The 12,531-nt window shown below is 35.5% G+C and overlaps 1 protein-coding gene across 3 annotated transcripts in view; it reads right to left on the bottom strand.

Annotated features, from left to right (window-relative positions):
- Positions 1-12,531, bottom strand: part of Trpm7 (transient receptor potential cation channel subfamily M member 7) — a 90,032-nt gene that overhangs the window by 31,391 nt on the left and 46,110 nt on the right. For all 3 annotated transcript variants that reach the window (XM_027421918.2, XM_027421919.2, XM_035446933.1), the window contains exons 15-22: positions 12,022-12,156; positions 10,796-11,076; positions 8,625-8,853; positions 7,511-7,666; positions 7,290-7,433; positions 4,498-4,626; positions 2,290-2,568; positions 1,203-1,377 (exon numbers count right to left, since the gene is read on the bottom strand). In XM_027421918.2, the coding sequence (XP_027277719.1) occupies positions 1,203-1,377; positions 2,290-2,568; positions 4,498-4,626; positions 7,290-7,433; positions 7,511-7,666; positions 8,625-8,853; positions 10,796-11,076; positions 12,022-12,156 (1,528 nt within the window). The remainder of the gene's footprint in view (positions 1-1,202; positions 1,378-2,289; positions 2,569-4,497; positions 4,627-7,289; positions 7,434-7,510; positions 7,667-8,624; positions 8,854-10,795; positions 11,077-12,021; positions 12,157-12,531) is intronic.

The raw sequence follows: 12,531 nt of genomic DNA, 5'->3' as shown, positions 1-12,531 counted from the left end.
TAGCCACCAGAATTATAATGAATAACACAAGATTCATTTGGGCAGGGAAGGGACGAAAACCATTATGATTAGAGACAAATATGTATATGTACATATATATATATATGCATATATATACACATATATATAGTATACTTAATGGTTAGTATTTAGTCACTATTTTAAAATGTGTATATTACTGAAATTCTCATCATCATCATCATCATCATCATCATCATCATGTAGAAGAGGCTGGCCTCAAAATCATAGATGTCACCCTGTCTCTGCCTCCCAAGTGTTGGGATTAAAGGTGTATGACACTATGCCCAGCTTGCATATATTTTATAACAATCACACATTAAGACGGCATTAGAAAAATAGCAGGCAACAAAACCCTGAAAAATGACACTGAACGAGAAGCCATTAAATAAAAATTTTGACAGGTATGTAAAACATCAGTATTTTAAGTCACTAGGGGTGTGTGTGTGTGAGATGCAAGTGTGGGGCAGGGAAGAGTAGAGAGAGACTAAAATCATACTGTGTACTCTATAGCTCAGATGCAGAGGTCAGAACACCCCTGGAAGCTACTACCTATCAGCTAAGCTCAAAAGTTACCTCAAAGAAATGTGCAACAGACGTAATGCTTTAACCAAGAATGGGTTGAACACAGATGGGTGCTTCATTTATTAGTTTATTCAGATTTTCAAAATTTTGATGTAAGTTCGTAATGAATCAGTTATCCCCTTAAAAAATTGTCTTTATTTAAGCTTTTCAATTTTCACATAGGGCCATTACTTTTGCCAGTAACACTGTGCTTGATCCAACACCAATCCACCTGACTTGGTCTAGGATAATCATGGTAAGTTCACCCCCTGAAAGATGATCTTCCAAGAGATAAGGCAAGTGGAAAGACAGATTTCCTCCTCATTAAGTCCTTAGCTATGAATTAACCAGCCCCAAACACAATTCTACTTCTCAACTTTCTATTATGTGAATTAATAAATAGCCTTACTATCTAAGAATTTAGGACAGACCTCTACCACATATCATTGAACAACTTTCAAAACACTTTTGATCCACATTTTGTTTTTTTCTGCTGTTAAGAACTGCACTGTAGGGGGATTTAGGCTGTAAGTTTGAGTGGAAAACATGCAATATTTTTCGAATGCAATTCTGGCTTTATAAGATAACCCAAAGATGATTTTGTAAATATAAATTCTTACCATCAATTTCATAAGCATAAACTTCACCAAAAATCATCCAGTATGGATGAAAAACTATATCTTTAGCAAGAGACCAAGATGGTGCTTCATGAGGATAAAGTATTGCCTTTCTGGGAACACCAAAACTAAGTAATACAAGAGCCATTATCACTACAATGTAGAACATATTGGCCACCTGTTTAAAAAAAAAAAAAAAAAAAAAAAAACCGGGGTTAAGACACAAGAGAATTTAATTCCTGTAACAAATTTCATCTGAAAAGGTGTTTCTAATGTTGTAGAAGATAGTATTTGAGTTTCCATTTATTGCTGATAATAGCACTCAGGGAAATGTTAACATTACATAAACCTGATGAAGGAGATTGAAGCTAAGCAAGTCACAGGTATCTTTGTCTCTATAATAAACTGTATCAGTAGTTCAAAATATAGCCTAACAAATGTATCAAAAACTATGGTTTACATGGGCAAATTTGGAGACTTAATTCCAGTAAATCAATTAACAATGGAAGTGCAGACTTTCCTCTACCTTGCCTCATAGGAGGTAAAGCTTATTAAACAAAAAGAGTGGAGATGTAACCTTTGGAGAAAGCAAGATAGAGGCTAGCAGAATTATTATTATTTCTTACAGCTCCACATGAATCTATAATTATCTCAAAATTAAGAGAAAAAGGAGGAAGGGCTAGAGGATGCAAAGGAGAGAGTAAGGAAGAGAAGGAAGGGAAGAAAGAAGGGAAGGAGAAAAGGTTAGTGTCAGTAAGAAACCCTGTCTACAAGGAGTAAGATGAAGGGTAACAAAAGATATCCAATGTCATCTTCTGTCCATCACATTTGTGTGTACCTACACCCACCACACACACCCACAATACACCCCCCTACACACACACCCCCACACACATATACATACACCACACACACACATTCCAAATAAGCACACACATTGATGAAATATCCTAAAGGAATGGCAGATTCAGAGTATGAGGCAAATAAACCTAACAAATATTTGTGGGCCCAAGTAAAGCTATATTAAAATATTTTTTATAATGTTAAAGAAACAATTAATTCATGCATATCAGCAAACATTTCAACTTACCATTTTCCCAATCATCATTACATAAGGTCCTGCCTGTTGATTTACGGCTAGAAAATCTAGCAACCGCACATACCAAAATATTATATTAAGACAGTAAATTAATCTTCCAGCAACAAAAACATGATTATCATATGCATTCAAAAAGTTCCATTTTGCTCCAAATCTTAGTCCAAATCCAATGAAGAAAGAAACTATGGCAATTGTGTCACTGACATTGAAGTAGTCACTAAACCACACTTTGATCTTCTGGCTGATTTTCCCAGCTTCAGACATAAAGACCTAAAGGTTTAACAGAAAAAAAGGTTGAATCAAATCATTCCTATTAAAATATATATAGGATCCAACTATAACATTACTGAAGAATTTTAGTTTCAAAGTATCTAAGATCTTGTCTTGTATTTGAAGATGTATTTAATAATAAAATAGTACATTAACAGATAAAAGACTCCTTATAGGGACCGACATGGTCACAAATACATTTGATTCCAAAATCTAAGAAAGCCTGCGACAAAAATCTAAGAACCCACAAACAAAAAAAGACTTCTTATGAATGAATAACTTGCTCAGCAAGGTAATGGAATTAGGAAGCTGGAATGTGAAATGCTTTTGAAATATTTATTTCAAATCAAAGAAGTATTTGAATACATTCGCAGTACATTCCAAAGATGCCTTATGTGCAGAAAGTTAATTAATTCAATGATTGGAGTAACTGTATAAATCTTATTAAAAATGTCTACTATCCAAGTAATGAAAAAAATTACCTTTTGTGGTAGGTAGTGGCACATGCCTTTAGTCCAACACTCAGCAGAGGCAGGTGGATCTCTGTGAGTTCCAGGCCAGCCTGGTCTAAGAACGAGTTCCAGGACAGGCTACAGAGCTACACAGAGAAACCCTGTCTGCAAAAACCAAACCAAACCAAACCAAAAAACCCAAAACAAGAAAAAAATTCCTTTTGAGTAATATATTCACAACTACAAAATAAGAGTGCTCCTCCATAGTGAAGGCTGCTTTTGCTTTCCTCTCTCAATTTCCCTTCCCACTTAAGGCAAATACAATTAGTACCATTCACACAAATTCATGCAAAAAAATATTACAATTACTTTATCATTAAACAAATTAATTTCAGGCATCCTGGCAAAATAACAGATTTCAAAAACACATGGACTGCAAGTCACTCCTGCAGTAGCAAAGTGGGAGGAAAATACTATGCCTAATTACTTCTATAATTTCATATTTCTTTCTTTCTTTTTTTTTTAAATTTTCTTGAGACAGTGTCTCTCTGTGTAACTGCCATGGCTATCCCAAAACTTGCTTTGTAGACCAGGATGGTCTCAAACTCACAGAGATCTGCCTGCCTCTGCCTCCTGAGAGCTGGGATTGAAGGCGTGCGCCACCATCACCTGGTTACTTCTGTAATTTCATGTAAAGCAGAGACTTGAAATAACAATTCACAAGTGTGTTACAAGTATATAGCTACTGGTTTAAACAGAAAATACTCAGTCATGTACATAATACATATTCATACATGCAAATAAAACACCCAACATAAAAAAAAAACCATCTTTTAGGCTAGAGAGGTAGCTCAGTGGTGAAGGACACTGGGTACTCTTTCAGAGGACCTAGGTTTGATTGCCAGCACCTATATGACAGCTCATAATCCGACTCATCTAGGAGATATGATGCCCTTTTCTGGCTTCTGTGGGTACCAGGTACACACATGGTACACACATGGTACACAAATACAGTTAGAACACTCATACATATAAAGTAAAATAAACAGCTGGGCAGTGGTAGCACACACCTTTAATCCCAGCACTTTCCAGGCTGAAGTAGGTGAAACTTTAGAGTTTGAGACCAGCCTGATCTACAGAAAGTTCCAGGACAGGCCCCAAAGCTACACAAAGTAGTCTTGAAAACAACAACAAAAGTAAATAAATTAAATGTTTGTTTTTATTTTTAAAATAGTGTTTCAAGTAGCCCAGACAGGCCTCCAATCCATTGTATAGCAAAGGATGACCCTGAACTTCCAGACCATTGAGCCTGCCCTCCCACACCCCCACCCCACCCCCGTTTTTAAACCATGGTTTTTAGAAAGATAAAATAAACATGCTCCAGACTTCTATATATCACCACAGAAATTACAGTAACATACTAACACCACAACAAAATTAAAGAATAAGTTACTGGTAAGAAAAACTATAGACATACCTCACGGACTTTCTCAATAGCATAGGTAAAAATATAAGCGATAACAATCCACTCTTGAACTGAAGGTAACTGTTCCATTTGTACAAGAACTACAAATGTATAAAGCATCAGAAATCCTAAGTATGCCAACTAATAAAAAAGAAATAAAAGTTAAATGAACAAAATTGATCACAAAATAAAACATTATGGACATATTCATGTTCATGCAAAATCTAATTTGAGCTATGGTAATTAGGGAAATGTAAAGACAGATATTTAAGTGGCAACCTGGGCTGGCTGTTATAAGCAGCCACTCACATGAATGCAAATGTTTCTCATTATTTCCATTAGTGGGATAGAATTTGGGGATCAGATAACAGAGGTTTGCACTATCTGCATCTAGAGGGAACAAGAAATTTTCATATACAAAAGAAATGTAATAAATTAATCACAGGGTGATTAGCAATGAGTATAAGTGAGAACAAACTATTAAATATTCATCCTAACACAAAACCATTTGTCAATTTTGGCAACTGTCTAATGCTGATGAAAGTGAACAAACACCATTACTTTGTTTTCCTGGGAAGGGGAATAAAAATTCATTCTCTCAACTAATGGTGCCAAGTACCACAAGAGTAACAGAACTAAAAAAAAAAAAAAGAGTAGCAGAACTGTGCTGTTTTCTGGGATTTTGTTTTTTACTTTTTTGTTGTTGTTTGTTTTTTTGTTGTTTTGTTTTTTTTAAATGGAGTGTGCTGGATGTTTCTACAATTTTGTTCAAAGGACTGCAGAACCTGGAAAAGCTGTTGCTGCTACTGATGCATAACATATTGCCATTATTGCTCTTTTTATATAAATATAAATATATATATATAAGCTATGTGATGAATCCAAGGTGTTTCAGTAAGTGCTCACCTATGCATGCAAATTTGATTTCATCTTTAGTAAGTAGTAAAGTCATATGCTTGCCAAAAAAAATAAATAAATAAGTGACACACTGGAAGACAAATGTCACACAATTTCAATTTTATGTGTAATCTAGAAATGATGAACTTATGGGAACAGAGAGCAGAATTGTGGCTATTAGGCTTCAATGTGGGTCTTTTAACAATGGGGAAACGTTTGGTTTAAGGATATAAAACTGCAGCTGGACAAGAGGCATGGACTCTCTGAAGTCTTGAGGTCTACTGAGAGCATGATAAATATGGTTGATAACAATATGCTGTATTTTAAAAGTTGTGAGATAGTATACATTAAGTGTTCTCAAAACAAAAATGATAAATATGTGTGATATAACATGTTAATTGGTTTAATTTAGCCATGCCACTGTGAACATACTGTATTCTGTATCATAATTGTGCATGACTTTATGAGCTAAATAAATGAATGAAAAAAAAACCATTCTCTCAAGCAAAGTATGATGGCACATGCCACCATATATAAGCATCAGAAATTTCTAAGTGCAGCACTTGTAGGTAGAGGTCAGCCTTCCTTACATATCAAGTTCAAGATCAGTCTGGCTACATGAAGCTCTGTTTCAAATAACCCTAAATCATCTTTTCTGAGAAAGGCCATGGTTCGAAGGAGGGGCTAATTTGATGTATTTCTTCAGATATGTTCCTTCCTAGAGGGTGCCCCAACAAGACATTCAATAATCTAACTAGAGAACCAACAATAAGCAAACACTACATTTCAACATATGAATACATTCTTCTGTGGACTTATGCTTTTGTCAATACATTTCCCCACAGATTAAGAGAAAAGCCAATGCAGGAAAGCAATGGAGTACATGACTAAAGAATGGCCATTGTAAAAAAAAAGCCACTAGAGTGACCATATGGATTACTTTGGACCTTCTATTTTAAAGCAGCAGACTTACTTCTGAACATTTCTGTGTGCTATTTGCTATTTACCCTAAAACACAAATTACAATGTTTATCATTTTGAGTTGACCCTTCAGCATTATTTTTGTTTTTATTATGATTGTGTTTGATGCTTGGTGTGTGTGTAACCCAGTTCACATGTGGAAGTCAGAAGACAACACTGGATTTGATTCTCTTCTCCCTTTACAACCATGATGCTAGATGTCAGTATTTCTTTAGATTTCCCCCACTGCTATCAAATACTGGGGGTTGAAATGTGGGGCCTCAAACATGCAAGCATGTGTGTAGCTCTACTACTGGGCTATAGTCTCAACTTTATTTTTAATAAAACTTATATTTGTTACCTTCTATTTGTTTATTGAAGACTGTCCTGAAATTCTCTATGTAGACCAGGATGGCCTTGAACTCCCAAGGATCCACCTGCTGGGATTAAAGCCATGTACCACCACAACCAGCTTATATTCGTCACCTTCTAGAAAGGTGTATGCTTATTATGTTAATAAATTTTATTTCTAATCAGAACTAAAATTTGCTAGTACTTATTATACTAGACACTGGCAACTTAGCTGAAGTAAGACAAATATAATGTATTTTCAGTGATCTAAATTATATGAAGATTAATATGGATTCCTGACTACAAGTCTTCTACAAAGCATCTTTTTGCTGGGCAGTGGTGGTACACGCCTTTAATCCAAGCACTTGGGAGACAGAAGCAAGTAGATCTGAGTTCAAGGCCAGTTCTGGTCTATAGAATGAGTTCCAGGACAGTCAGAACAATACAGAGAAATCCTGTCTTGGAAACAAAAACAAAACAAGGCATTTTTTTTTTTTTTAAAACCAGTATGCTTTCCCCAGAACCAAAAAAAAAAAAAACCCAAATAAACCAAACCTGCCAAATCAAACCATGAACGTAATAATTTAAAAACATACCGTGTTAAACCAGAACTTTACAATTGGTGCATGATAAAAGGCATAAAACTTTCGTGTGATTGGAAGTTTTTTTGATTTAATATGTATCTCCATTTCATTCTTTCCTTCACTGTTGTCCAAAATCCTTACTTCTTTAAACACCTCCTAAAATTAAAAATATGTATTTAGTTTCTACTAACTCATAACAAACTTATATCTGCTCTGAAGTCTTCCATTCTTACCATAGGTATCTCTTCTGTTATGTTGTGAAAATTATTTTCACTGTCTTCCATAGTCATCTGATGAGCATCTTGAGATTGTGGGATATGGGACATTTCAGCCTTGGTTTTATACTCTAGCATTAATATGGCAGGTGGAACCAAAATGCTTAATATAACCTAGAATGTGTAGAAACATAAAAGCTTGCATTTTACAGCATTTGAAAACAAAACAGTAAATTACATATTAAATATCTTTTGAATGCTACCCATTTTACCCTAAAATTGTAGCAGAAATTAAAAATTCATTTTTCTTTACAAACTGTATCACTTTAGTATTGCAATAGTGGCAGATTGGTTTATTTATTTATTTTTTAAAGATTTATTTATTTATTATGTATACAGTGTTCTGCCTGCAAGTATGCATACATGCCAGAAGAGGGCACCAGATCTCATTATAGATTGTTGTGAGCCACCATTTGATTGCTGGGAATTGAACTCAGGACCTCTGGAAGAGCAGCCAGTGCTCTTAACCTCTGAGCCATCTCTCCAGCACCCAGCATAGGTTTAATAAGCATTACAGACTGGTCCTTTAAATAAAGTCATTATAATATGTTAAGAAATATATTTTTATTTAGACAAGACTCAAGCATAATGAAGGTGCTATTGTTATTTTACCCAAAACCTCTCTTGTAAATACCCCATGCTATAGCATGATGACTCATTATACAGCTATAAACTGTTTAGTTCTAAAACATTACATTATCACTTACACAATCTTCTGCCTTTTAATTTTTTATTGTTAATGCAGATGTAGGAGAGAATAAAAAAGTTTCAAGACTGAAAGTGCTAGCTATTTTACCCAAATAGTTGAACTTAAATCCTGCATACACTGATATACTAATCTATACTATAAACTAGGCACATGGATACATTTAATTTACTATATATACTTCAGTAACACATTAAGTTAGTATATGATAGGTCTGGAATTTTACAAATTAGTAAGCACTCATTTCTTCATGTTCTAATTGCCCTCCATTATCCTTGCAAATCATTTCACTACCATGTGTTGGTTAATTTGTTTATCCTTTGTATCTCATTATATACTTTAAGTCTATTTATTTTTAAGATATACCTTATACCAGGAGTTTTTTCTCATATTTAGCCGTCCCATCCACATATCAGATAACAACATCTGTGTACAGGTATGAGCTACAAAAGGTCTGAGTCTTGAAGAAACTGCTAATTTAAGGCAGGTTGAATTACTCCAGTTTTTCAGTTCATAAGTGAGTAATTTCATAGCCATGGTTTCATCTTGCCTGAAGGATTGTTCCAGTAATTCAACTGCCAGTTGGCCAAAATCACTACAAAACAAACAAACAAACAAACCAACCCACTAAAGTATACTCAGGTAAGAAACTCTAAGGCTGTCTTGTTTTTGCTGAGAATCAAACATCTTAAAGTATGTTAGACAGAAACTCTACTATCCTTTCCAAAGACAAGAATAAATAAAATATAATTAAGAAGTTAAGAGCTGACCTGGGCGGTGGTGGCACATACCTTTAGTCTCAGCACTCTGTGAGTCTGAGGCCAGCTTGGTCGGCAGAGTTAATTCAAGGACAGCCAGGGCTGTTACACAAAAAAACCTGTCTCCCCCCACACCAAAAAAGCTGGAGAGCTGTTTAGCAGTTCAGAGCACTAACAGCTTTTCCAGAGGGCCTGGGTATGATTCCCAGCACCCACACAGCAAATCACAAATGTCTGTAACTCTGTCCTAGGGGATATGACACCCTTTTCTGGACTCCTTGGGCATCAGGCACACAGGAAGTACACAGACACACATGGAAACAAAATATCCATACACGTAAATTAAAAAAAAAATGTGTGTACACACACACACACACTTCTTTTTTAGGGCTTCTCTGTGTAGCCTTGGCTGTCCTGGAACTCACTCTGTAGACTAGGCTGGCCTCGAAGTCAGATATCTACCTGTCTCTGCCTCCTGAGTGCTAGGATTGAAGATGTGCATCATCACTGTCCAGAAAAAAAAAAAAAAAAAGAAGACAGACAGACACTCTACTACTGAATTTATCCATATTCCCAGTCTACAAACTATACTTTTAATCAAGTAGTCTTAAATTATCCTACAACTTTATTGTTTTCTTTAATACTTATTTTTAAGTTAATTTTTATGGGTATGTATGTGCACTACAAGTGTGCAGAGACCACAAAGGTCAGAAGAAGGCATCAGATCCCCTGGAACTGGAGTTATGGGGAGTTGTGAGTCATCATGTGGGTGCTGGGAACTGAGACCAAGTCCTCTGGAAAAGCAGCCAACACTCTTAACCATTAAGTCATCTTTCCATCCTCTCTACATTGTATTTCAAACATGGAAATAGGAACAGTGCAGTAGAGACTAATTTAATCATAAGAAATAACATACACCGTCAATTCCCACTAAGTAGAAAAAGAATCCCTTTAAGATTTTTCAGTAACAACTGTTAATTTCTTCCAAAATTGACTTACTTGGAGATAAGAAATATCTATTATAAAACTTTCATAAATTACCTTTCCAGAGTGAAATGAACACTATTTCCCTAAACAAACTATAAACTTATAAACTATTTTATTCTTTAGTATCTGTGATTCCATCATCTAAAATGTCTTCCCAGTTTAAATTCATTTCTTAAAAACACACCCCAAACCAAACAATCATTTATGAAAAAGTTATTTATTTTATGTACATTGGTGTTTTACCTACATGTATGACTGTATGAGGGTGTTGGAGTCTCTGAAACACACAGTAGGTACAGATACTTGTGAGCTGCGATGAGGGTGCTAGTAATTGAACCCAGGTCCTCTGGAAGTCCAGCTGAACCATCTCTCCAGTTCCACATTCTTTCTTTTACATCCCAAACAGAACCTCCCCCACCCCCTTGGTTTTTCTCTGTGTAGCTTTGAAGCCTGTCCTGTAGCTCATTGTGTAAATCCATCTGCCTCTGCCTCCCGAGTACTGGGACTATAGGCATGTACCACCACCACCTGGCCCAAACAGAATTCTTAATGTAATTGCTGCTTGGTATACTTATTTAACGTCTCCCATTTCTTTCTTACTTTCTGAAATGTTTAACATATCAAACAGAAAATTTCCTTTCAAATTTTAAAATTACATAATGCACCTAAAATATTTCTGCCTTAGTTACACCAATAAACTCAATACTCCCCTCAGCCCTACACATATCCCTGTTAAGGACACAGCACTGGAGCATGCAGGCAAACACTTTCATGTGTTAAAATGTCACTTACTTGGAATATTGTTTCAGTTCCTCTGAAGTATCATCTACCAGGTCACTCTGTTTTGCTTCATAAGCCATTGAACGATAGATCTTACAGGCAACTAATGCTTTAGCCATTGATTCTTCACCATGCTGCCATAGAAAGCGGGCCATGACCTGCCTCTTCATGAGGCAAGCCCAAATTAATAATTCATTAAGAGGATAAGGAAAGCGCTTGGTTTCTGGATCGTCAATATCTACAATTTCATCTTTGGTTCTTTTCTTCTTTCCTTCTTCCATAGTTGTATCCATCTTCAAGGCAAATAAATACTGTAAGACTCAAGGTAAAGCCACATGAGGGCAGGAGATTTAACTCTTTGGGACACAGCCTACCCAGTAGGCAAAGAGATTTGGACCTGACTTCCAGCTTGACAGTAATGACAGTAATAACAAGACCATAAGACAACCAACTTTTTTTTTTTTTTGACAGTTTCTTTGTGTAGCTTTGGCTGTCCTGGAACTCACTCTGTAAACCAGCCTGGCCTCAAATTCACAGAAAACTGCCTGCCTCTGCCTCTGAGTGCTGGGATTAAAGCATGCGCCACCACTGCCTGGCTTAAGTGAAACTTTTAAATATTCTTTATTCAACTTCATAATGCCTGTAACAAAATAATGTAAATTCCATACTTTTTATTATAATTCATCATTCATTTTACAAAATTGTAAATTCAACAAAAAGGATGAGGCATGGTCATACTATTTGAATTAATATCCGACAAAATAAAAATTTAACAAGTTTATATAATATTTTTGTTGTATATACTAGAATAAAAACTAAAGTCTGTTAATTTTTAAATCTGGTTATTATCATAGATAAAACTGGACAAACCTAATGGAGTTGTTAATTCATAATAAATCTCTTTGTTTATGGAAAAATAGTCAAATATATAAAAAAGTCCAAAACCAAAAGATAATTCTCACTAAATCAAAGTTTTTTACTTAATAGTAATTAGTAAAAAGCAAAATTTAGGAAGGATATTTTCATCTTTAATATGCTAAACAAACCTTTTTTAGGGGAAGTGTTTAAGACAGGGTTTCTCCGTGTATCCCTGGCTGTCCTGGAACTAGCTCTGTAGACCAGGCTTGGCCTTGAACTCAAAGATCCACCAGTCTCTGACTCCTGAGTTCCTCGGATTAAAGGCATGCACCACCACTGGCCACCCAAACCCATTTTCTTTAAAGAATAAATCAACATACCTTTGGTCTGTAGGGTTGGGCTGTTTTAATGAAATGATTGTGTCTCATTTTTTCCTTTTTATCAGCTCTATTGCCAAAAGTTTCATGACTCTTTCGCAACTGAGGAGTGCTACTGGAGGTATTTCGACCTGACCTCTGAAAATGAGAGCTTATTTTTTAAAAACAATTTAAAATGCTAAAATGTTATAAAAAATTCCAGGATAATTTATAAACATTTGTAAATGTCTATGTGTAAAAATAGTTGGCTTAGGATTTTAACTACCATATTCCCCCCCTTCTCTTGCAATATCTGTCTCACTATGTAGTCTAGGTTGGCCTTGAACTTGTGGTTCTTGCTTCTGGCCCCAAGGGCAAGGATTACATATGTATCATGATGATTGCATTCATTCAACCTCTGGCTACAGTCTCCTCTCCTTTCTTTCTGTGATAGTGCTTTCTCTAACATTGCCAAGTCTGGCTCAGCCACTCAAGGAACTGAATATGTATATGCAACCAACCAACTTTTAAAAA

This window comes from Cricetulus griseus, chromosome 6 (genome assembly GCF_003668045.3).
Source record: "Cricetulus griseus strain 17A/GY chromosome 6, alternate assembly CriGri-PICRH-1.0, whole genome shotgun sequence".
Classification (NCBI taxonomy): Eukaryota; Metazoa; Chordata; class Mammalia; order Rodentia; family Cricetidae; genus Cricetulus; species Cricetulus griseus.
The sequence above is the reverse complement of the archived record's forward strand: the minus strand, read 5'-3'. Positions and strand labels throughout refer to the sequence as shown.